Source organism: Lipophrys pholis (genome assembly GCF_963383615.2).
Source record: "Lipophrys pholis genome assembly, chromosome: 3".
Taxonomy (NCBI): Eukaryota; Metazoa; Chordata; class Actinopteri; order Blenniiformes; family Blenniidae; genus Lipophrys; species Lipophrys pholis.
Window position 1 is genome coordinate 14,979,529 of NC_137627.1, and position 27,513 is coordinate 15,007,041.

The window sequence follows — 27,513 nt, forward strand, 5'->3', positions numbered from 1 at the left end:
AGCTGTGAAAGCACAGCGCTGAATGCACGTCAATCACCTTCAAACATGGAACTGCCGGAGAGAAAGATACAAAGTTAGTGACATCGACGTGTGGAGAGTGTGGAGAGGAAAATGTTTTCTCCATGAAATAATGTCTCCCAGCAGTCTAATTGTGAACCGAAAAACAATCGTTTTCAGAGCGGTAGAAGCTCCATATGAAATAACACCAACAAGCACGAACACACTAAAAAGTGATTACTTCTATAAAACATAGTCCGTGGTTACTTTTTCTGTGAATGCGTGTCAGTCAAACTTTGTGTCTTCATCACTGAAGCCACGCAGGAGAGTTCATGTAGATGAAAATAATGGACTTAAACATGGACTGACTATCTAAATCAAATAATGATTTGACTTCCGACTAACTGATGTGACTCCTATTGAGTGATTCGGACTGACCCACACAGTGGCATAGCAACACTACTATATTACAACAATACGGACATTATAAAGACATTCTCATTGAGACCAATTAAAGACTTGCATATTGTTTCTCCGACAAGTTATCCTTCCATGCAGCTTCATGCATCTCAGAGTCACAGGGCACTGGAGCTCTGATATTTTTTTATTTTTTTATTTTTTTGTTGAAGAAAATAAAAGGAGCAATTTCAAGTCACAAATTAACCTCAAATACATGATTTTGGACTGGAAGAGGAAACCCACACATGCACATCTAGGACATGTCACAAACGTCACACAGAAAAGTCCCTTGGCCCGAACCAATATTTTTCATGCTATGAGGTGGCGGTGCAGACCACGAGACGACTCTTGAGATGAGCAAGTTCCTTTTTTGATCTTCAACTTTCACCTAGAAAAAGCTTTCACCATAAACAAGGACTAATATTCATTAACTTGTAGAACATTACATTGTCAGTTTTCATTGTTATAGAGCTGAGGTGTCCTTCCAGATTGACAATATTATAAAATGAGCAATATAACACGATCCATCCTGGATTAAATACTGCTCAGTTTTGAGCTCATGTGTGAAGTAAAACTTCCATAATATGTGAACATTTTCAGAATGTCTAAATATTTCTTCACACTGAAGCAAAGGGAAACTTGGAGTCGCCATTATCTGTAGAGTATGATGGCATTGGTTTGCTGGTTTGTTTGAGATAAAGTTTCACATTAGGGTGCATGTGGCCCCTGAACTTGACAGCCTAGCTATATAGCTTTGAATTATGTTGTTTCTTCTTCTTCTTCTTCTTCTTCAAAAAAATTGTGGTTGATTTTTATGGGAATAAGACAAATAACTGAATTAGGTAATGTTTCGATGGATGTATCACCTCTGGGTTAGTGCTGATCTGAGTCACAGTTGTGGGAGGGACCAAACATCGATGTGAAACACAGAGAGGCACACACACACACTCTCGCACACACACACACACACACACTCAGGGAGAGAATGTCAGAGGAGGAGAGGCACACTACCGACGGTCTTTCTCTGTGTCTGTGGATTCAGAGCCAGGATCCCGGCAGCGGCAGTTTTAAACTCCCAATCTCAGATGTTTACTCGCAGGTTGTGCTTAACATCTGTCTGAACCCGACGGGACAAAAGAGGAACAATTGGAAAGAAGAAGTTTTTAGTTTCATGTGTTGCTGCTTGGAGACAGATTCACTGAAAGGTGAGTCAAATTTCTTTTCTCAAAGATTTGAACAATGCTTCAGAACAAATACCTATTTGGGTATTGAGTATTGAATTACAACCTACATGAACCTGGCATGAACCTTTTCTCTTTGTACGGCAGGAATAAATGAATGAAGAAATAGAGGAGAAGAGAGAATCATGATTTAATCTGTCCAGCATCATGGATCCTCTCACCTGTCATCCAAGCAGACAAGATTTCTGTTGTTTATCAGGGAATTCGGTGATAATCCCACACTAAGCAGACATTTTTTTTTCCCCCCCTTTCAAGTACTTTAAACATGAACAGTAGCCTTGCTTCAAACGGATCATGTCACAGTACCGCCTGCATTGTGGGTCGGGATGGCAAGCCAGCTCCCAGCATCGTTATGTTCCTGGCCGGTGTGGTGGGAAACCTGCTGGCTCTCTTCATCCTCGGAGTGCACCAGAAGGAGCATCGCTCCAGGTCGTCGGTCTTCTGCATCCTGGTGACCGGGCTGGCCCTCACAGACCTGCTGGGCACCTGCCTGCTCAGCCCACCTGTGTTCATCTGCTACGCCCGCAACATGTCCCTGATAACTCTGGGCAACGAACAACTCTGTAACCTCTTTGGATTCGCCATGAGCTTCTTCGGCCTGGCGCCAACGCTCATCCTGTGCGCCATGGCCGTGGAGCGCTGCCTGGCCATCAGCTACCCGTATTTTTACTCCGTGCACATCCGCCGCAGCTTTGCTAAAATCACCCTTTTCTTGATTTACCTCTTTTCTTTGGCGTTCTGCCTCCTGCCATACAGCGGCTATGGTAAATTCAGACAGTACTGCCCTGGGACGTGGTGCTTCATCGATATGGACGCAACAGGGGACGAGCAGGCCAATTTGGTGCTGGCCTTCTCTCTGTCCTACTCCACCCTCATGGCACTGCTGATCTTTGCAGTGTTTGTGTGCAACGGGTCAGTGATTGTCAGCCTGTGCCAGATGCACCGGAGCCAAATAATCCGGCGCGGTTCAGTCGCATCGATGGGGAGGAAGAGGAAGCTGAGCCTGGCCTGGTTCGGACACGGCGAAGAGGAGATGGATCACCTGGTGCTGCTGGCACTCATCACTGTCATCTTTGTGGTCTGCTCCCTGCCACTCACCGTGAGTTCATGTTTGACTTTCCCTTCAGCACGTGTTCACACGGAGCTTTCTAATCTTGGAAATGCTCACCTCCACTTTTACTGAATTGTGATTCATCGGCATCTTGTGTTGACATTTCATTCTGGAAAAAGAGAGGAGGGGTAACACCCAGATGTGTCATTTTTTAAAACAGACTGGACTATGAATCAGAAATCAAACTGCAGAGACATCAAAACAAATTAAATAGACTTTAAACCTAATAGAAAACAGAGAATTGGCTTTTTACAAGTGGTTTTAGTCATTGCATGCTGTCAATACAGGGTTCAGTCTCCAGGAGGCTCTGCACCCTCCTCTGTCTCCACAGCTATAAAGTTAATTTCCCCTCGTCATTCTCCAATCATCGTGTGCAGAGAAAACTGGGATGGCCTGTTGATGGTTTTCCTTTTTGTTCCTGTGGTATGTGTTTGTGTGCCCGGTTGGAGCCTTTAACGGTCGTGTAGCGCTCTGCCGGCTCTGCTAATAAAAGGCGTGTCTGGGTGCGCAGGCATCACCTCACACAACATGCTGCCAATGCCTGTGTGTGTGTGTGTGTGTGTGTGTGTGTGTGTGTGTGTGTGTGTGTGTGTGTGTGTGTGTGTGTGTGTGTGTGTGTGTGTGTGTGTGTGTGTGTGTGTGTGTGTGTGTGTGTGTGTGTATCTAATTGAGAGGAGTGTACCTAACTTGAAAACCCTGGAGGACTGGTCTGGCCCAGCCCTTCCCAGAGGGCAAAACTCCACTGGCTGGAGTCCAAGATTAAACAGGCACCACTGCTGAGCCAGAGGACCATGTCTTGAGAAATCGGGAAATAAAAAACAGCTGTAGGATACTTAATGCGACTTTAAAAGGCTTTGTTGCTTTGGCACGTTGTGTTTTTGACAGCGGGTGGCACGTTGTTTAAACGAGTTTACAGGAAACGGGAAGAAGTGACTGTTCATCTTCTTGTTATTCACCACCTACTCATGGCTTGTTTCTGGAGGGTTTGTGGTCACGCTTTGCCTAAAAGATTGAATAGCATGTGGAATACGCTCCGGTATTCCTCCCGGGTTTCTGTTGAAAGCGCCTGTGGAGCGTGAGCAGCGATGATTGCATGTACTTGTCAACACACTGAGTAAGGGTTCAGGAAACTCCAACGTCACCTCTTGCCAACACGTGTGTTACAGTCACACAGTCTGGAAAGTAGTTTCTGCACATGCAATAGTTTAAAGTTTACTTTGGACTCGTATTTTTATTTTAGAACTTTCGCTTTTCTTTTATCGAAAAAGACATTTTTTCTCTCTTTCCTTTTGAAGGCACCTACACATCACATCTCCTCAGGAAAACAGAGCAGTGCAGTAGGCCATGGACAATAAACAAAACACTTTGACGCACTGGACACCACAAAACCAGAAGTTAATGTCCCTCGAAGGCCTGCGAGGAGTCAATGAGAAATTAGAAATCGTTAGGAGTGGCGGCTTAGCTTAGGTTTATTTTTTTTCAGTGAATAGGTCAAGAGTGTGGGAGTACCTTTCGCTGCATTGGAACGCCCCCATTTGCATCATCATCACCAGTCAAAACAAGAAGAAATACAATAATAAGCTTGTCATAGCCTTTTTTTTTTTCTTCTAATTTATGAGTGAAACATCTGTCTTGGATCTCAACATTTGGCTTAGATTTTCCCCGGAGTCATTTCTAGCCCAGCTCTGGTGGAGAGTATCTTGGAATTGTGCCATTACTTTTAAAATGAATAGATCATTTAAGAAAATGTTTACTGTCACGTTGACATCACCAAGACATGCAGCAAGCTAATCTATACTATTGCTGTATTTTACAGTATTTCTCAGTACGTTTAATGTTTTCTGATGTAGTTCATTTTTAGATGAAGCGATCTCATATTCAGCTCCCCAAAAACTAATCTGCAGTGATTTGTGTAGCATCACTTTATCACCACAGAAACAGTTCTATCCTCGATAATGGGCCAAATCATTAAATGATTAATGATGTGGCACTTAACGTTAACATAAGATAATTTCATGACTAGATGAATAAGAATTTCACCTGGTTTTAAAAGGGTTTCAGTGTGATTTTTTTATTCATCTATTATTTTTTTGTTTGTCGGGATGATGTGTTTTTTTAGATGTAGCATATTGATATGAATGATTTAAGACCCCGTTAGTACGAAGTGAAAAATGTATGTGTCATCCCAGCAGACGTGTGGGAGTGTTCCGGTTTGCTCATGTGCATGTATATCCATGAGGTTGTAACCAGATGACCTGATTCGGTCGTGGTTAACTGGTGTGAGCGCTTGTAAGCAACGCTGACATGTTTTGAGACGCATGTGGTTTGCCTGCAGCGAAACAGATTCTGGCACAAAGTGTGAACCTGTTTATTGCCAGGAAAAGAGTGTAAAGTTTATTTACAATCCGGGCTTGCGAGTTTTCTCTTTCACCAACAAAAGCGACTGGCAATCAGACAGATTCTTTTTTTTTTCGCACTACACACGCACAACAACGTGCCAAGACAAACCCCCTTCCCAGCATGTGTTTCCGCTTAGTCGTCATTTGCTTTCAACATTTTAGTGTAACCGAATATACGTTTGTTACGTTTGTTATGTGATGGACTGCCGGCCTGTCCAGAGAGCATCTTGCCTTCACCCACAGCCAGCTGGGATCTGCTCCAGCCCCAGATAAAGCATTATATAAGATGGCAGGTTGTACTTTGAAGCACAAGGTTTTCTGAGTTCTGTCTGTCGTTTGCTCTCTTGAGGAGCGGCTGTCCAAAGGTCGAAGACAGGAAGAAAAAAAAAAAAAGTACCGTAACTGAAAAATGAACACTTCCCTTTTTCAATTGGAGTCTGGCAGAGTAGGACCTGAAAACACTTATTATTTCTTGCCAATAAGGATGACTAATGCTTTTAGATTTTGTGTTAACAAATTGTTTTGGACAATCTTTGTTTTTGCTTCGTGGCTTCAGAAACATTTTCTCTGTACACATGTGAGGTGTGGCTGTTCCTTCAATGTTTTTCATTCTCTAAGAGGACGGAGCTTGAAGTTGTGGTGTAATTAGATGCAATGTGCTGGAATCTTTGAAGAAAAGTGACATTTTCTTTATTTTCTCAAAGGTCAGAGTTCGACATTCTGAAGAAAAACAACATTTTGTGGAGGGGACGTGTGTTTCAGTCGAGTCAGTCACCTGTGAACGTTTGTGTTCTGTGTTACCTGAAGCATATTAGCTTCCCAGGCCTCTCACTCGTTGATGTCATTTATCACCTCCCATTGATTTAAACCCTAGAACTTTACAGTTCTATAGTATGATGCTTGCTACTGGAAAAGATAAGAACCCATTAAGTCAGTGCAATGTGTCAATGATGAATATTACCACTTCTGCAGCTTTGATTTGTTTGATGGAGCTTGAAACAGATTTTTCTTGGTTTATTCCACACTTGACTATCGAAACGCTATAAACACTTTATTGGCGAACTGAATATATGGTTTTTCCTTGTTAAGTGATTTAAAACAGACAAAAATCCAATTGCTACACAAGATTTAAAGCCTCCACTACCAGTTGACGTAAACACAATTAAATCAACTTTCTGCTAGGTTAGACCACCAAAGCACACGGAGGACATGCAACACTAACAATATTGGCGTGACTGTAATTTAAAATTAGTTATGTTTGGGTGAAAAGCACAATTGTCTCAAATTGAATACAAAATATGAATTACAGCTCTGTGGACTCACATTTTGCCTGTATTGTAAAGTGAAGGAACTGTGCTGGGCTTCTTTGTTTGTCCTCCCCTCACTGTAATGATCTTGCAGGAACCACAGGCGCTGCCCAGGGAAAAAGCCATCGCTGGTCAATACCTAGATCGATAAAGTGCTGCACTCATATCACTGCTCATTGGGTAGATTTGTGGGTTTGCATCTAATTTCCCCCGTTACCACATGTATAATAGTGAATAATAAATAACATATGTTTATGTTGTTTTAGGTAACATTGCACATGTATTTCATGGTGGAACAGACTCGATCACTTATGTTTTGCGATGAAGTTTCCATTGGGATACGCCTGGTCTTCATCAGCAGCCCATTATTGATGCATGTCTGAGGGGTTGGATGTCACAAAGTGCAGGAAGATCCATAAACTAAGTTTCACCTCACTGGTCTGGAAGTAACGGCATGTGGTTTACTTTAGATCCTCCAACATTGCTGATCTGAAAATAGACTTGGCGGCTATAAAATTCGATTTACATGCAAAATGCCGGACAAGAGGTTGGGAAGTTGGAAGTGTAATAAAGAGATAATGGTGCCCTGTGGAGTTCCTTTTGTAAACAAAGCTCTGTACATTCAGTGTTTCTCACCAAAACAAATTGCCGGGCAGACATATTGAGAGTATTTTCTCTCTCGTGAAGGGTTTTTATTGTTTACATCCATTATTGCCAGCTAACAGTATTTTTCTAACACTTTGAGCATGAGCATCCCAACACACATCAAAAACAAAAAGCAGTAAAACTGTGTTTTTTGAGTTTAAGTAACTTTACTGCCTTTAAAGAAAAAGTGCACCACACTGAAAATACACTTACTTGTGACTGATGTAATTGACAGTGAGTTTTGATGGATGCAATAAAGGCTGACGTAATAAAGACAGCCATCCACAAAAATAAAGTTCTGGAGATTCACAGAAACTCAGCATATTCTGTGATTTAGTGGGGATGGGGGGGGGGGTGAAGGAAATGATTTCCAACCGCGTTGAACGAAGTGAGAAAGAATGATGATTGCTGGGACGGCGCTCACTAGCTGCTTCGATGTGTTTACAGTCGGAGGGCATCACCACTCCAGAAATGTGCGCAACACCTCATGAATCTTGGGAGTTTGACAAGCTGAGAGAAAGAAAACACACAGAAAGAAAAGCAAAAGAAAAGTGTGAATGAAGTAAATCTCATCTGATGGTTTTTAGAGTTTCTTCCAGCCGAAGAGTCTTGCTTTCTATTGCTTATGAATCCCAACCGCCATTACGAGTTAAATCTTTTAATCTAAATAATGTTTGCAAGTTTGACATTTAACCAAAAATGAATACCGATATAAATAAATCATGTGTTGCATGAGAATTGTGGCGACACAATGTGGTTGAGAAGAATCTGTCTGTGAGAGGGGGCTCACATCCCCACCCCACCCCCCACACACACAGCAAAGACCCTCTCAGAAAAAAAACAAGTTTTTTCCTCGTGTTACTGCCAAATAATAGACAAATTATAGCTAAAATCAGATTCTTTCCATGATCAGATTTAAGTAAATGTGTTTAGTTCCCTCCAGGGCTTTAGGCAGAAAACAGAATCACTGTCGCTGTTGTTCCAAAAACAGCCGAGAGCGATGAAGTCTCTGGACGTGCCCAGTCAAAGCCCAAGTCTGATTGTCAAAGCAAATATGCTGATAGACTGGAGAGGTTTTTACAGACACTCCCCGAGTCCAACTAGTTCCAGATCGGGTCATTCAGTGTGAACAAATAGGAGGGGAAGTCCCTGGATCCAGACGCCCGCATGGAAACTGACAAATATCTGTAATAACTTCCAGAGATGGTCTCAGATGGGTTTGATTCTCTACAAAATCCAGAACTATCTTATGATCTGTTTGGGTGCATTTCATTCGCCTAATCTGATTCTTCACTCCCCTCGCCAACGTTTGTTCCCAGCAGAAAGACGAATTTGTCCAAATGGACATTTTAAATGAAGGGAAACGTTTTGGAGCGACAATAAGCAGATTGTCTGCACCTGTTGGCTGCAGCTTGAAGGTTTGCTGTGTCAGCATGTCACACAATGTGACCAGTAAGATCAGCACAATTACGCAGTTTAGTTTGTTTAAGACATGTACCACCCAAGCACACATTTCAAAGACATGTAATGCGGAAGTGTTCGACATATAACAAAGAGTTGTGGGTCTGAATATTGGACAGCACTCACATATTTTCTGTTGAATGAGTCATGAGCGGGTTAATTATTGAAAGAGGAAGAACAGGAAAGTCTTGAAAAGTGATTTCAGGATGTATTCAAGATGTGTATCTTTCAAATAAGCACGCATAAAATATTACAGCTTCTACGATTGCTGCCAGTCGTCTTTTTTTTTTGTTTTCCAAAGTTTTTATGAACCATGCTTTTCTTGTGTGCCTGCAAATGTTTTCCTTTCACTATAGCATCGGATCAGACCGCCTGTTTTTAATAACAACGCTGTCTGCTGCACATGCATCAGCTTTCTTGCTCCCCGAGCCTTTTCTGTTCTTACTACTAATCTTGTGCTTTAAAATGATCGCAACTTTACCAAATGGCGTGAGGGTGGAATCAAGCATCAATTAGCTGAATGGAAAGGGAGCTTTTGTGTTGTCAGCATTATATACGACCTTTGTGAGGCTTCCTGGATGAATATGCACGGAATGGGAGTGGTCCAGTTTGAAATGTAAGGAGACACATGCTGTGTGAGTTAAGAATAGCTGTATAGATAGAGATCAGCTTCGCCTCCTAAGCTATTTATGTGCTCCATGCAGGTGCCGCTGGGAGTCAACCCTCATTGATAGCTTCCGTGAGGAAAGATGATGCTCGGCAACCAGCGCCTGCCTTTATGAAAGGAACAATGAGGAATCCCTTTAGTGACGGGCAAACATTTAATTTGAGTGCAGCGGACATACACAGACTAAACAATGCACGCATGCATTTCCTCATGTTGCACTTGTAAACATGGTTGGAGCGACGACTGTGATAAATTACCTGGAGTTTTGTCTGCACGTTACTCAGTTCGAGACACACACAGGAAACTAGACAACGGGTGATATCAATTCAGGTCCTCCAGGTGGTGCAGATATTGAACTCTTTGTAGTGTTTTTGGTGAAACATGTGGCTGATGGAGATCATAGCCTTCGGGCTTCAGTCAGAGGACAATAAGAGGTGAGCAGCTGCTGAGGAGCTACTTAATGGCTGAGGAACACAGTGATAATAAATAAAAACAGTATAAATACAAGTGCTGAGTCCAGCTCAAGGATTTTTTATTTTTTTTAAACTGAGGAACAGAAATCATTATCACATCAACTTGTGTTTAGTTATCTAAATGAAACATGAGCCATTAGAATTACCAATTCAGCACATTTCCATTGACTTTGTTAAAAGTTGTAGCTGTATAGTTAATACATGCACAGCCGTGAGGAGCATTCTTTGGAAGAGTTTTCATCTGACTAATGCTGGATTGAAACAAACTCTTTTTTCAGCTTAAATTCGGCTGTCTAGGAACGAGTGCTTGAACTAAGTTCTTTCGAGCTGAGGCCAGCTTCTGAGCCCGGCCAACACATGTACCGGTAGGTTTGACACTCCGACCCACACTTTGACAAGTAACTGGTCTTCTCTCAGATCACAAGGTGAGACAGGTGAGATAGTTGGGTTACTCATTTACATTGGATTGTATTTTCATCTTCTGTATCAATTCTTTCTACTTGCAAACATACACATGAACCACCCGTTTTTCTGTTTCTACACCTCGGTAGCATCGTATTGGTAGTGAAACTGGGGTATAGAGGAAATTAAAACATTTCAGTTCTCTTGACTGCACTATTGGACTCTTTGTAAAATCTCAGTAAAACAGAAGCCGTTTCTTGTAGCTTTTCTTTAAACATTTCAGTTTTCAAAGCTTGTTTACTGAAGCTTGTTCTCAGAAGGCCTGATTCAAATGGTCTTTAATGAACTCTGCAAATACCAACAGTTAACCACGAGTTGGAATCGAGTGAGTTCCTACAGGAAACGTCTACATCAGGCAGTGTCAGGTCTCCAAAAATAGCCTGGGACTGAGTAACAGTTACTCTTATGATTTGTTTCAGTACTTAATTCTTATTCCCAGTTATTTATACCCTCTGGCACCATGCATTGGGAGGTCAAAAACCACGGGTCTAAATCTTTGTAAAAAAAATTGGGTTTTTCAGAATAACTTTGAAATGTCATTTTTAAATTACATCATAATGTCAAGGAATGGGGGATATAAATATAAATCATAAAAAACATAATCAGCTTTTTCCTACTTTAAATCAGTTTGAATCAGTGTTGTTCTAAAGTATCTACATTTGTTGTATATACCCAGCTGTTTTTGTGCCTCGCTATAGGCTTTGTGAGTAAAATTAATTTTCCCCTTGAGAATCAACTTCCCAAACAGTTTTATTGCCCACATCTGATATTACACTGACTAAATAATAAAATCGGATTGATCTTGGCAACAGGTATTGGCTGTGGTTCTAGTGAGCAATCAGCCCAGAATAAATCTGTCCTCTGCAATCAATAGAGCTCCGGACTCCATGCTTGACTTCCTCAAGCTCTTATTGGAAGCATTGAACGCACTATGCAGACATTCACAATACACTGCACGTACGAAGGAAATAGTAAATTGATTTCAACTATATGGTGAGATTCTCTGTGTGATTCTCTCTGACTCCCGAGGAAAGTATACGTATACCCACAATAAAATAGACACTCAAAACAAGCCCTATATTGTTATATGTGATTAAATCCTTTTTAAAAAACAAAAAAGATGAACTACCAAAATAGAGACAAAAACGTCTGCTTGACTCTAAAATCTTCTTGAAAAAAAAATAAAAATAAAATTCTCACATCAAAAAAGGAAAATCAAGTACAGTCTCTAGGACTCCCATATACATTAAATATAGAAAACATAGAGTGATATGAAAGATTTGTCTACTGTAAACAATGGAAAGCTGGTAATTAGAAAATACTCCCTCAAAATCTTGGAAACAATATCTTTGAGAGCGCAGAAGAAACAAGTGTCTTAAAGTAGTCCGTTGGATACAGTCTAAATCTAGCGAGTGACTGCAGATTTTCATTTCATAAAGCCGGAGCGCAAATGCATCTTTACCTTTTAGTATTTAATGGAACTCAAAATGAAATATGCGATGTCCTACACAAATATTTGATAAGGATTATGTCCGATCCTAATCTCCTGCCTTGTTTTCCCAACTGCAGCCAACTGAACCAAACCCGGACATGAATCAACTCATCGGAGTTGATGCAATGATAAGATTCTTGAAATGTTGGAACAGAAAAACTAAATTGTTCTTGTTTTCTTCTCCACCTTGGCAGCAGCGTCAGTTGATATACCCAATAAATCCTGGCTGAGACACGGCAGTGAAATACAACACCCTCATATCAAACAAACCCAGAGGCACAATGTGCCGATCGGCTGTCAAGGTGCTAAAGGACGCATGACAAAAGAAAACATTTGACACAGTCCTTCGGTTGAAAAAATTTATTAAAAAATGATACGGTGTTTGAGTTTCCAAGATACCCTCACTTCTTGGTTTTGACAGGCTCACATTGCAGAACAAGAAGCATAGACATAGAGAGATTTACTTGGAACGTGGCAGTCATGCAGTTAAATGTTTTCATGTAGCTTTTGTTGCTCAATTTACACTTATTGTTACAATGTCAATTTGTATTCATTACGCTTGCAATCAATTGACATCTGAATAAAATACATTTCACGTATAAACTTGGGCTGTCAATTGATACAATGTTTTATTTCTCCAGGATTTTTAGAAATGAATGACTCTTTTCTGAAATGTCTTGTATTGTACAGCTGTACTTGTTAACACGTTACAAACCTTTTTATTAACTTTACTTGTATGCGTTCAAGCTATGGTTACAGTTTACTCCACAATATTTTTTTTAAAAGTTATTTCAACAATATAAAGGAAGGAATAAAAAGTTGTAAGTTGTAATGAAAATAATCCAAAAATAATCCAAAGATGTTTACCTGCTGAACTCAACACAACAACATGGGCTGCATGTGGCATTTTGTTAACTTCACTGAAGAAGAAATGAATAAAACACCTCCTGTATCGTGTGCTGCACAACATCAGCGTCTCAAAAGGACAAAACATGTCGTTAACATGAGTTGCGGACAAAAGGGACAACAAATTTCACAAGGAGATAATTGCAACCAGGCCTCAGTATAGATTGGATGGTTTGGCATTTAGAATGCGAGTGAACCAGAGAAAATGTTTATAAGTGAAAATATGGGAATAAGTTTCCTCAACTCCCCAGTGACTCCAGAAACTCCCTCAGGGCCCTAAAAATAGAGTCAGTAACAATACTGCTGACAGAGAATTTTATTTAATTTTTTTTCATTCTTAGTGCAACTGAGTTGTAGAATTAGGAACTTGCAAATGGGGAAAAGTTGGTTAAGTGGTGGGATAATCAAACATCAAACCGTGAGAACCGACATGTACAGCTCTAAATGAACTGTTATATTAAAGTCAATGTCCAAAAACATGCAATGTTGTGTATACAGGAATCAGTCCAACAGGCAAAACTACAACAGGATAACCCAAAATGAAGATCCAGAAAAACAACAAGATCTGGTTCTAATGCCATGAACTGGCAACTGACTCAATTGAGGACAACACATTTACATGCATGCTGATACACAGAGGGAGTGGGACGTTAACAACACACACTTGAGGGCAAGAAGGGTTCATGTGTTCTTTATTGTTATGAGAAGTACTCATGATAACCCCTGTCAGTGTTAACAGGAGTAAAAAGTTTAAATGATCATGGAATGTGTTTAGAACCTAGAAAATATTCAAATTACTATGATAAGTTTCAGATTTGTGTTAAACTTGTCAAAATGACTTACTGCAGGTAATGTGTAACTTTGTGCCTCTGAACTCTGCATGACTGTCACACACTGGGCTTTTAGGCGACGACACAAAGAAAGAGACACACATGGAGTTCAGGTAAACATACGATTTTATAATCAAAATGTCTCAGCAGGACAGAAGGGAGGAAACAAGTAGCTCAAGCAGGGTTTTTTTTCTTTTGTTTTAAAGCCACCGTGTCATATCTGCTCAGTCATGCTGGAGAGCTTTGGATCAGGAAGTGGACCTCGTCTCGGCCATGTTTAGTGCCTGTAAACTTAACTGGCATCCAAACAGCATCCAACAGTCATAACTGAAATACATTTTCGATAAAAGAAGATTAGAAAACAATTAACATTTTGATTGTGTTTGTTGTTAAATGTCTTTCACTGCACTCTGTATAGAAAAAAAGACACATGCAGAATAAATAAATGGGGCTTCGGGGCACTGATTGGAGGCTCAATGTATGTCAGGGAGTGGGTATGAGGTGAATTTAGCTGTTCGAGTTTGGTCTCTGTCTCCTGGCAGAGGTTTTTAGAAGTCTGTTTCTCCTAAAGGTGCCGGCAGGCAGAACAGGTGATTTCCACGCTGGGCGGGGCCCTTCAAGGTTCAGCTGACCTTCATTTGTCGTCAGTGTAAACGTTTGGTGCTCAGAGTTCATGTAGTTCATGCAAATATTTAGTCAGCAGAGGAGGTAATTAAGTGACATAAGTGTAAGTCTGAGTGTGAGAGGGTGAAGGTGTGAACAGAGACAGCTGAAGTAACCTGGAGTGATGGATATCTTGCAATATAATAGGAACAGATGTCATACGAACAGCTTTATTGGCACTATTGTAAAGATTGTGAGCTGTACGTAGTGTACAGCAAACATCTCTAATAACCATAGTAAAAGTGTCTGTCTTCATAGAATTTGATGTCATTTACACGGAGACACTGTAACGCCACCTGCTCTGAGGCGAAACACAGGTCATCACAACCTTGCAAGATGTGCTTCAACTTAACGTTTGTGATTCTAAAGGCTTCAGGAAGTTGAACGTTTTTTTTCTCTTACTTAAGATGAGTCGACTAATGTTCATTAAAATGTGTAATTGAGAAAGCAGTCAGCAGTTGCTGAACGGTTGAGAGGACACGATGGATAAACCTGCACAACTAAGGACCCGTGTTTCAAAATGCCTCAATAGTTTGAAGTGGATGTTGTTCATTGCTGGTAGAAATGAAAGTGCAGTTCATAACTTCTGGCAAATTTAATGAAATGTGCATGTAAGAAAAGAGGAATGTGGCTGCTTGTGTCATAATATGCAACATTATCAGAATTAAAGGTCAAATAAAGATGATAACGACACATATTCAGTTCTAAATATTTTCTCTATTTTACATATGTCTTAGAACTTAAATTAGTCACCTGCTTTGCACAGCCAATTTGAGTCACACAACAATTGATCAGGTAGAGAAACCGTGCCCCTTTAATCTCTGACTTTAGGAGGAAATGCTGTGGGTGTCTCAGTGAGTTGCAATAGGTGCAAGATTTTGAAACGGTGTCAACATTTTCACACAACAAATTGACTCATATAATGTGAGCTCACATCATAATGGGCATTGGGCAACGCAAAAAATGTGTTTTTGCCCTTCAACAGTTGCTTTGACCTGCACTTCCTCATTTGGTTATCTGTCAAAAACTGGGATTTTGAGGTGTATGTGCGTGTGTATGTGTGTGTCTGAATACTGAAGAGGATAGGCAGGCTAATTTGACGTTCTGTATTAGAAATAAAAAGTGAATTTCATACTCAGTATCTGTATGTTTTTTTTTCACAAATCAAAACGAAGAATGAAGCAAATGTCAATGAGACTGATTTGCTGCAGATGGCAGTTGTTGATTTTGGATATCTACCTTTACAAATTTTTGTTCTCTTGCACTCGGTGCTCTTTTGTCTTTTCTCTGCTGCCTTTGCTTCTATACTAACTACTGCCATCAGTGTTCTGACTTGAATCTATTTTGCATGGAGCGAACACGTCTAATGGCTCCAGTTCTTGTGCACCTCTTAAAGTGAAAACCTCATTATTGGAGTTTCCGTCACTGCAATTCCACTGATTTAACGTGTCGGAAAACAGACTGAATTCACTGCCACTTAGTACATACCACTGTATTTTCATGACGTCGCTGATGTAACAGTTCAATAGCAATCATCTACTGGGGGATGATAAGAAAGAAAGAAAGAAAGAAAGAAAGAAAGAAAGAAAGAAAGAAAGAAAGAAAGAAAGAAAGAAAGAAAGAAAGAAAGAAAGAAAGAAACTCACCACAGAACTAGAGGGTAAGTAACTCTACTGATGAGACCGAAACATGCTCAAGGGCCACGTGTCATGTTCTTCCTGCTAACAAACACCCACTATACTGTATGTTTTCCTGTATGTCGAATATCAGAAACCACCTTCTCAGTGACTTCCTCATCGCTGAGTCTGCAGAGGTGAATTTCCCCAGCATTCGCACAAACACCGCGAGAACCTTCATTCTGAAGTCTAAATATGCCGAGCATGAGTCACAGCATAAATCAAACAACAGACCCTGCTGTGCCGACTGTGGCGCAGCTGTTAGACTGGATCTCTTTTAATCAAAGTGTTGTGTATTTGACTCTTTCCTCCTCGTGCATGACTCCTGGCGGCTGGTGAGCATCTTACATGGCAGCCGTAGTGTCGTTAAAATGAATGGTGAGGTTGCAGTTTGTTTGACCTGAGGATCATGCGATCATGTGCCAGACCATCAGCAAATATGTGAAACTATTTAAGTCTGGCGACAGCAGAGATGTGCACATTGGTTAACTCTTTCACATCGTTGTGAGAGTTCCTCGGTCCGAGGTCACAAGACGTTGTAATATCATGTTGGGCTGGAAACCGAAACAGTTCTTTGACCTTTGATACCTGCTGACTGAGCATCAAATGAGAAGATATGCTCAGTGTTATAGATCATGCTGATTCTTACGGAGGTGTGAAGTTAAGATCTGTCTTGTTTCTATTTCTCTTCCTTAACTGCCCTTCAATAAACTGCTTGAGATAGATGTGGCCACTGCTGAGTCTGGCTCTGGTGGTGGACGCTTCCTGTCAGAAGAAAGATGTTATTCCCGCTTGAGCGCTTTGTCTTGATTCGTTATCTCCTTCAATAGAACATTAGGTGACTCTCTAGTAATCATCAAAATATAATTAAAACTAAATTCAGATTCTACCTTATTGCAATTGTGAACACCCGTCTTATAGACAATTATGTAAAATGAAAATTAAAAAAATAAGAAATACTATATTACTTATTTACCAAAATGGACTAAAGCTAAGAATAATGTCTATGAATAAGTGTTCATGTGTTATTTCTAATATATAGAAGTGAATATGAAGCTGAATTCAGTATTCATGATGACCGTTATCTTCCTTTAAAGTATAAGATGGTGGGATTTTCTTTTGAAGCATTTTTACCATTGGTGACATGCTGCAGATTGAATCTTCTTGATGACACCTCATGTTTAAAATGAGTCCAAATATCTGATGAGCCGAAAGTATTCGAACAGTGTTTTTGTATCACCTCACTTTGTGTTGCATGCGGTGTAAAACAGGCACAATACTGAGTTTCAGTTGCCTTTGTTAAATCATGCTCTTGTCTCATACTTTGGCTTGAACCTCATGTCAATCTGGAGCTCATTTCAAAGCATTAGTCCAACTCCGTGGAAAATCTGTACAGTTACTTGTTTGTCAGGACAGAGGTGAGAACATAACACTCTCAAGTGTTCGGATTAAGTACATGTCAGGATGTGTAACGTCTGTCAAAAAGATCTGGAACAACTGCAAAGAAGAGGAAAATGACTTCAAAAATTGGACATCTGTTCAGCATCTGTAAATTTATTTGCGCATGTCACAGTGAAACCATTAATAGTGTGCGTGCATATGCCTTGATTTCTTTGCATAGCACAAAAAAGTTAAAAAAAAAAAAAAAAAACACATCACACTCATCCTGGCCTATTCTTTGGAATCCAACCTGATTTACATGTTTTAATGTTTAAGACATGTGTCTATGACTCAGATTAAAGTTGGGTTTGACACTTGAGCTAACGTATTTAGAACATTTTCTCACTTGAGCGCTTTCAACAAACTTTAATAGACGAGGTGTGGAATTGAACCTACAACCTTCAAAACAACGTCCGCTCTCACTTCCACAATTGTGGTAGTAAAGTTAGATCTCACAAAGATACCACCAAAAATATATGTAAGAGTACATAGCGTGTCTATGTATGTACATATATGCCTTTCGTTAGGAACATAAATCTGCTCTAATGGTCAAATTGATTGTGAGCACTTCTCCTTTCTTTCACTGGCCAAAGGTAATAAATAAGTCCCATCAATCACAGACTGTACCAGCCAAGACTGGGGGAAGGGCTCAGGAGAGAGAACAGTGAAATTAGAGGAAAGGTAAGGTAATGAACTATTATTAAATAATGGAAATACAACTATTTGTACATTCCAAAAGTATTTGGCAGCTGAAAATGTAACCATTTATACTGGTTTTGTAGTTTCATATACACTGAAAAAAGAAAATATTTTGAGATGGACCACCTTAATTGAATTGCTTCAATTGGTATCACCTAAATGAATCAAGTTCTTCAAACTTAAGCTAATGAATTATTTTAATTTCACAGCACTATGAAGGAATTCAATTACGTTGGTCCAACTATTTCCAACTATTTTCTTTTTTCAGTGTAGAATATGGCTGCTACCTGCTCGATTGTATGTTTATCAAAACACATGAGACATTTTTAAAACTGTTTTAAAATAGCACTTCAGTTTGAATGTGGGCAATGTGACATCAGCAAGTCACTCCATGATCAAAATCCCCCCTTCATTCGTCCCAGTCCACGCCATGGCAGGAGGCTGGGGTCTCGTCCACCTGGCAGTAACTGTGGTTACATGTACTGTAATCAATTTGATTATAGGGAGATCCGATTAAAATCGCATCATGTAAACACTTCCATCTGATTAGATAATTGGAAAATAATGAGGTTAGACCGATCCCATTGAAATTACGAGAAGATCAGAGGAAGCCGTGTAACCCTGTTTATGATCCCATCAGAGTTCACGTAAAATGCAAATCAGATTGCTTCCCACCAACAGAGATTTGTTCACGTGTCTGTTACTTCTGAGAAAAACTAAAGTGCTGAGCAGGACTGGTTCACAGGGGAGATGCTTCTATATTGCAACTAAAAAAGCATGCCATGCTCTTCTCCAACTTTAGACTTTATTGATAAACTGGAGGTGGGATCACGTGCACATTTTATAAATGGCCAGCGACACAGTGCAAAGCATTATGGGATTGACCCATGATGTTCTGGGAGCATATAAATCTGCACATTAATGACCATGTAAAGGTTGAGCCAGAGGTTATGAAGCAGGATACATCCTGGAGAGTTTACCGGCCCATTAAAACACACGCACACACACACACACACACACACAGACACACACACACACACACACACACACACACACACACACACACACACACACACACACACACACACACACACACACACACACACACACACACCAATGTTTAGTCAGCAGATAACATATCAAATGCAGTTTGGTGAAGAAATGTGGTTGTATACAACCTGTTCAACATCAAATGTCTGTTAGACAGTAACTCATCAGTAAACTCAGCAGATAGATGATGTTTTGTTTGTTTTCTCAAATTGGATTAAATTAAACCCACAAAACTGATTTTGAGCTTCCTGCACACTGGAAAAAGACAAATATGTTTCTTAAAATATGAGACTCCTCCAGAGACTTCCATAATGCTACAGTACGTCTCCTCACTGTAAACAGTCTTCTCCGAGGGGAGCATAATCTCTGTTCTCTTGCCTCCTCTCATACTCATGTAATGATCATGCAGTGAAACAGGATCACGACGAGAGAGTCAGCAAGAGTCCACCAGGACCATGAGATGGAAAATAATGGATCTAAGAGTGTATACATCCATTATGTGGTCTGTTTCCTGAAAGATGCGCACTGCAATCATCAACCTCAAATAGCATCTCACGTTTTCCTGACAGGATATACACTTTAACACCAGACCAACTGGGTCTAGGTACAGGCCGATTCTGACTCACTGGCAAATCAGATCTGATATATTTAGATGAGCGCTGCGTCGTGAAGTAGTGATTAAAACTCTCACTTTACAGGCTCAAGGCTCTTCCTGCACATGTGTGGGTTTTCCCCAGGTAGTCATGCTTCCTGTTACAAAATAAAGACATCTCTGTTAGATTTGTGTCTCAACCTGTGACACTGGTGAAAGGATCAATCCCCAGCAATAGGTACCAGCTTCTCAAAGGGGACAAGGATTTTCTCTAACATCTTCCATGGCTTGAGGAAATTATGATGTGTACACCAGCAGAACAAGTCAAAGCCTGGTTGTTTGGGTCCTACAGCTCACAAAAACCCGTTTCCATCCAGAATTATTGTTGTGACCTGACTGATATCCAGTCCTGTTGGTCGGTAGCCCACACTCTTTTTGGCCGTGGATCTCGACGGATGTGTTTGCACATGAACAACATGCTGAGTCAGCCGTCTGCAATGTACCGAATGCATCTGTGTATACAGTGCATGTGCAGATGTGCTTGCATTTGTTGAATTTATATGTCTATACGCACAGTCACAGTTTGTTCCTTCAAAGGTCTGCGTGCATCTCTGTTCTCCCTACCGATCGTCACCATCCTCCTCCACATGTTGCTGGTCGGCCCTTTAACCACAGTCTGATGCATTAATAGCCCCCCTGTTTAAGGAGAGCCTGACATGTCATCAGTTTTGGCCCCACAGCCCGCAGTGCTTAGAGAGGACGTCTCATGATTTATGGCTCCCTCCGCGGGGCTTAAGGCTCTTCAGAGAGGACCATAAGAGGCAGGGTGGCATGCAGAAACAGACGCACAAGTGAGGGTGGTAATGTGGAGTGAGACGAAGCGATGATGGAGGCAGAGCGTATGAGGTGGCATGTCTGTTTGAAATGTTTGTGGCTGTGCTGTGTGATAAATTCAGGGGACAATAACTTTCAGTGGACAACCAGGGACATTTGTCTTTGAGTTTGTTAGTGTGTTGTGTGACTGCGCGCCATAAGTTTATTTTTTGCTTAAAGTATTCATTCGGGGGAAAATGTTGCATCGAGGTTGTTTGTTTCTGTCAAATGAATAGTTGACAGTCATAGAACACATGATTAAACGGTTCTTCATTGACAAATGTGATTTTTTTACACTCCAATAAATCATGATTTTCCCCACATTTATTGAACTTAGTTGATGCATTTTGCATTGAAATATGAAAACAACCAAACAAAGTCACAGTGCAGATCAGTGTTGGCCTCAGTGAAGTAGTGGTTAGTCTTGTCATCTCACGATAACTGGGTTCAATTCTGCATTTTGTTGTTTGTCAGAAGAGTTCGGATGTTTTTCCTGTATTTCTGTTGGTTTCGTCTTACTCAGGATCCAAGATATTCCTGTGAAATCACAGTCAAAAGAGAAATTTCTGTTTTTTTATTGTGTTCATGGGCTTGAAGTTCAATTACCTCATGATTCGTGTCAAATGACTGTGGAAGAAAATTCCCTTCTTTTGGTTTGGGAAATATGGGAATGACGTAGGTCTCTCTAATTCCTGATAAATGAATGGATGACTGAAACGGATGAAGACAGTCATGTCACATCAGTGTAAAACCAGATATTATGCTGAACACAGTAATAATTCTTTGACAGAGGAGTGACAATGAGGTTAAATACTGTGTTGCTTTCTGGCTACAGGATTCCCAAAGAAACTGTTTATGGCATGCCTTCTGTGAAGTTCCTGCATGTCATCCATCCATCCTCTGGAGCTCTTTATCCTGTTCAGGGTGGCAGGGCGACCATGTCAGCGCGTGTGAATGTAATTGTCATCGCTAAATACTTGCCTCCCATGCGTGATCCCTGTGAAATCATCCGAAAACACCGGTTGAGCAATTCAAGAAAATTCATACAACCTCAAAGAGCATAATTACTTCCCAATTTGTGAGGAACATCTGGACGTTGTTTTGCTCCACTTTGGACTGTAACCACCACTCACATGTGATGACTTTATTCCAAATGTTGTTTGTTTTTGAACTCCCGTCATCTACATGAAAGCCACATTGCTATGAATCGGCCCAGAGTTCCGATTTTCTTCCTTATATGTACGTATACCTGGAGATCAATACGTGAACGATCAGTGTGAGTCACATAATCATGCAGTCGGCATATGGAAGCCATATGGCTTATGTCTGGTCTTTCTGCTCGTCTGATAGTCCTTCTACTGGACTGATTTGGCCTGGCTCTGGATTGGCTCCCTCTGGCCCTTCTCTCACTGTCTCCAGCTTATTAGTTTTCAGTTGAGACCCTAGCAACAGGGAAACATTTACACCAATGTACAAAAGCATTCAATCAGCACAAGCCATTAATTAGGCCACTGTTTGTTGGATATTGCATTGAGAGAAATGGGGTATTGTTGATAGAGGAGATGAACAAGGTGACAAAGAAGCCTCCCGGGCCAGCTGCTGCTCTTCTCTCTCTACCCAGCGTGAGTAAGCAGCCAGCAGCTGCTGTCTGAGCTGTCTGTCTGCAGTCTGTCACACCTAAAAGGTCAGTTGCAAGAAAGAAAAAGGAAAAAAAAAAGTTGTGGTTTCGTCATGGAGCTTTGTGCTGGCTTGTATTTAGGACATCTTGTATTTTTGTTGGAGACGGATGTTGACATTTAGCAAAGTCTAGCACAACAAGACAATCCACAACTGCAGCTGACACTGACGCTGCGCACACACATTCCCACCTGAACACATCTGGAACCGTTCAGTGTTCAGTCTCTGCAGATTATCACATAGATAGGTAATACTGTGTATTCAGTATTTTATTTATATATCTGATGGTAAACCCATTAAAAATGAAAGATTTACACAGTGATCTTTTAATTAAGGTACATGTAGAAAAGTTGAATAAGAACATAAATTGGCTTTTATTTTCGAATAGAAAATTGTTTTACTTTTATTGCCAATAAAAAGTCTTTGGAAGCTGCCGTCTTGTCTGTCATTGATAAAGTGGGCCTTTTATACCTATACATACGCAACCTCTTCCATTTAATTTGGATTGGATTAAGTATTAATGTATCTTTGAGTTTTAATGCAAAGTCTTTGACGCTCCATTGTCCTCTCTATTATCTAGTGGGTCCGATTTCTATGGATATAAATAAGCAATAACGATGGCCATACCGCCTTGTGGATGCCCAATCCCATCAGATCTTGAAAGCTAAGCGAGGTAGGGCCTGGTCAGTAGCTGGATGGGGGACCGTGGGGGAAGCCTGGGTGATTTGTGGTGGTCGGAGGGGCTGATGGCACAGATAGGCACCCGAGCTTCCATTAGTTTGCCCCAGGGCATGTGGCTACATATGGAGCTTACCACCATCGAGTATGGAGTGAATGAATAATGCAATGTAAAGTGTCTTTGCATGTCCAGAAAACCTCTATTTAAAACCTTTGCATTATTAGTACTACTGTCTAAAGCAATACAAGGTCAATTTCCAAGTTATCTTGATGTCTTACTGGATGACTATGGATCAGGCAGATATAGCAAAAGTTGCCTGTTCCTACTTTGCAGCCTGGTGATGGAATCATTCAGAAGGTGTTCTCATGTTAGAAATCCTCATATGCAGCAATACATTTAGGGACATTATTAGTAGTCTGTTTCATGCGTGTCTTTTATAGTTCTTTTTTGATACTTTTGCACATGTTTTGTGGCTTTCTTTTGCCTTGTATTTATACGTTTCTACTGGCTGCTACATTGGCCTGCAAAAAAAGACAAAAAATAAAATAAAAATAAACATTTTGCAAAGTGAGTAGATAATTATTCTAATTTTTCACACTTTTCTGTGGGGTTTCCAAATCAGCAGATCGTGTTTGTTTGAGTTCCCTCTGCAAATTATTTCCAGTAATGTACAGATAAGGATTTCTGACGTAAATCAGAATCAGAATCGGAAATAGCTGAAGTTGTTTGTGCTCTACAAATAATATGTTGGATTATTTTGATGTTAATTGTATTTATTTAATTTCATTGCTTTATTTAACTTCTTCACTCTCTATTTCTCTCTAGATTGCAGGTTTTATCAACGCCATTCATCCATTTTGTGGAGACAAAGAGAACCTGACCGCTTTCCGTTTCTATGCCCTCAACCCCATCGTGGATCCCTGGGTCTTCATCATCTGCCGCAAGTCTGTTTTCCGCCACCTCTGCTCTCTGCTGAGCTGCCGCTTCAGCAAAGGAGCTGTGAAGGCAACAGCACACTGTGCGCTGTCTTTACCCCTTGACCATAACATACAACGCGACCCACGAGATGTGACGGTCGCTCAAGCCAACATGTACTCGGGTTTACCTCTATGACCCACAGACAGCCTTGGCTCTGCGGGGTGACGGACAAGTCGCTCGGGAATCTATGAACGTTAAACATGAGAATACTGGATTTCTGAACTCACCATTTTACAGCACAAAGACAAGTATCGGTCACAACGGAGACTTTTTACGAGTGGCTGTTAGAACTTTCTTCGGGGGAAAAAATGATTGCACTGACCTATAATCTTCCCCGACCCATGGACGCCGATTCAACGCTGCAAGATGAGTTGTGCCGTGGAACAAACAAAACTGACTTCACACGATGGGACACAACAGATCACATGAAGGCCATGGAAAAAGCTCCGAGCTGGGCTGAAAAATATGCATGAATGTGAACTTTTTCTCTGTCAAACAACCTTTAAAACATCAACTGTGGAGCTTGAAGTGTTTGTGTCCCTTTCATTGTGCATTCATCACCAGAACCAGACTGTTGTCTAAAAGAGGGAGATTCTGTGCAGGCCGTAATCCAGAATGCTTATTCATGTCTTAACTAGTCAGCAGCCATGCTAAGCAGTCCCTATTGAGCTTTATTTTGGCATAGCTGCACTGATGCTTCGCGGGTGGAGCGCGAACAGTGGTCATCAATTAAATCATCAGCACAAAAGTTTAATTGAGTACCACTTAAGCTGATGAGGAAACTATCCTTTTAGAGATTAGTGGTTCTAAAGTAAATTATTGAATAGACTTTAGTCAATAATGAGGCCAAAGGACAGGTTAAGAGGTTAGCCATTAGTGTAACTAGCACCAGAGAAATTCCATGGCAATCTATCCTAAGGTTTACCATTTAGATTAACTTCGCAATATGTCACATGAAATGTGACAGAGCATCAATGCAGTCCTCTTAAAGAAGACTTTGTGTCGTTCCGCAGACTTTATATGGCCTTTCCTTGCAGTACTGCTTCCTAACACAAGATAATGTTGTGACATATAGATGTCATGGTGAATAAAATGACAAAGGTGACATTCCATCAATGTCACAAACTGCATCTTCAGGGGAAAAAATGATAAGATAGATAATAAGGCAATAAGGCAACACATATTAATCTTAGAGAATGATGCCTACTGTATTTAATGCCTATTGATGCAATAGGAATTGAGATTTCAGTTTGACCCACATGGAAACACACACATGCACAGGAAGAAGCAAACTCCATACAGAGAGGCCTTGATAACACAATTGAACCACAGTCTTCTGGAACTGTGCTGACCACCACAACCACCACAAGCACCACAAGCACCACAACCACCACACAGTCCAAAATGGGTAAATACAGCGTGAGTACTTCCGGGCATACATAGTTAAGCTGCCACGGTTGCATCTGCAGCAGTTTGTTTGCTCTCAGAAAAGTTGCAAGAATGTGAAAGTGTAATTAGTCGATATAAATCTATCCTTGTATGTTGTTTTTCCGACGAAGTAAAAGTGAACAACCTGTTTTCAAACATAATCAGGTAACATTATTTTGTTTTACTTCTCTCAAAAAATAAAGGTGTGACTTGAATCTTCCGTGTTACAAAGAGAAATAAATTAGAACTACTGTAGTCCAAAACAATAGTGAAGTTTATCTTGAAAACCACTTTATTATTCCCTGATTTTGTTTGCAGCTCGCCCTGAATGTTACTGTATTGCATGAGCACTGCTTTCCTTTTCAGATTTTTAAGCTAAATATGATGATTGTGAATGTTCTCTTACAAGCCCTTGCTTTTAAAGAATCTCTGCTGCTGCAGCGCACACTGTGATCTTTCACGTTTATCCGATATGTGTTTTTGTTCGTGTTGTAGTGTTGTGAACTCCTATATTTGTGTTTTTCTATGAGATTTACAAATACCAGGAATGATGGCGTGAGGTACTGGTTTGTTTTTTTCGTTTTTTGAGTACGCTGGACATTTACTTTTTGCTTCGGTGCAGTCATGCATGGCCCCATGTAAATGAAGCATGTTACCACCTGCACACAATTGTTCTCTGAGGGTGTACTGTTAAATATTCATACGGTCATTAAAATATGTAAAAGAAAATTTATTTAGGAAAAAGGATTATATGGTGCAGATTTTGTTAATGCAAAATAAAATATTAGCAAAAGACCGCTCCATTTCTGATTGTGCAGGTTATTCATTCTCTGTTGTGCAACCGGAGCAGGTTTGCACACATTTACGTAAGAGAAAGCGCAGCACTGACAAGAGGTAAAGATGTTTGTCTTTGGGTATTTTTGAGTTGTTGAGGCCCTCAGGAACATTTAAGTTGAAATCATACAGTTTGTATATGTATGTCATGACTATGGTTCACCTCTATGAGCTATAATTTGCCAAAATATTACATGGAAGTCATGTGCAGGAGGATACCTATTCTCACCAACATTAAGACGAAAGTGTGTTATAGTAGTTTTCTTTGACATTGCCAAGGATTTTTGTATGTGATTTTTACGTCTAAAGACATTAGACCGTGGCTGCTATTGTTGTGGCTGATGTCTACAGATGTTGAGTTGGAGAAATGGTTCTGCCATCTTCAACAGCAGCTTGGTTTCTGATCCTTTAGCAGGTAGTATCTTTGCATATACTATACTATACTATACTAATGAAGAGTACCATGGTGGCACTGGATGATGTGACCAAGTAGATCCAGCCATCTTCAGTACCAGTTTGGGTTGTTGGGACCCAAACCGATAAGAATGAAGGCAGTGTACACCCTGGACCACATTTCACGCCCATGACTGAGCCAACCACACACACCTGAGAGCAAATTGGCGTCACTGATTAGCCATGAACTATTTTTGGACTAGGAGGAAACTAGAAAACCAGGGGGAGGAAAAAACAAGCATGCAAACCTAATGCGAACTTGACATTTCTATGATGAGACAAGATTACTAAAATAAAGAAAATAGATTACACTGGCATTTATAATAAGAAGGAAGCATACACATGAAGCACAACATTAATCTGGGTTGTGGCTCAGGTGGTAGAGCAGATTATCCTCTAATCTCTAAACTGGTGGTTCAATCCAAACACTCCCAGACCTGTTTCATGTGGCTAAAGTTCTTATAAAAACTTTTGAAGAAGTTCATTTTAACTGGGATGGATCTTTTGAAAAATCTTGGAGTGTTCACACAGTGACAACATGCTGGATAAATCCAGTATTTCACTATTTACACACAAGTTGCCACTTAATTCAACCATAAGTGTTTGCATGGGAGTAACCTATGTGAAATATTTGGTAGAGATCTCATTAGAAATTGTGTAACTATCAAGACTGTAAAAGTTACCAGACTGCTGATTAGGCAATTCGCCTCTTGCCTGATGAAACTCATTGACAGAACGTTCAGCAGACCATTAACTGGTCCCGCAGCACCGCTCTGTGGTTAACCAGGGAATCTCTCCAACAGAGCGGAGTAGATCGTCCTTCAGCGACACTTCAGCGCTATAAACTTAAACCTTATTTTCACTCAGGCATCAGTTGCTCAACACAAGCTTACAGATGGATTTTTAAACTTCTGAGTATCACATTATTTGATCATGAGCAGCTCAACAACGTAACTTCAGAATTTGCTTCTTGTAATAAAGTAGAATATGCGAGGAAAATTAATTGGAAGGAGAAGATTTG

General features: G+C 40.5%; 1 protein-coding gene across 2 annotated transcripts; it reads left to right on the plus strand.

Moving 5' to 3' along the window:
- The first annotated feature begins 1,408 nt into the window (after positions 1 to 1,408).
- Positions 1,409 to 26,007, plus strand: ptgir (prostaglandin I2 receptor). Of its 2 annotated transcripts, none has more exons than XM_080460128.1 (3): positions 1,409 to 1,661; positions 1,785 to 2,796; positions 23,625 to 26,007. In XM_080460128.1, exons 2-3 carry the CDS (start codon positions 1,963 to 1,965, stop codon positions 23,910 to 23,912), a joined length of 1,122 nt encoding a protein of 373 aa, XP_080316254.1. In that variant the 5' UTR covers positions 1,409 to 1,661; positions 1,785 to 1,962; the 3' UTR covers positions 23,913 to 26,007. The 2 variants fall into 2 exon arrangements, with proteins under 2 accessions (XP_080316254.1, XP_080316255.1); XM_080460129.1 differs by having other exon boundaries at positions 1,419 to 1,661; positions 1,953 to 2,796.
- Positions 26,008 to 27,513: the final 1,506 nt, after the last annotated feature.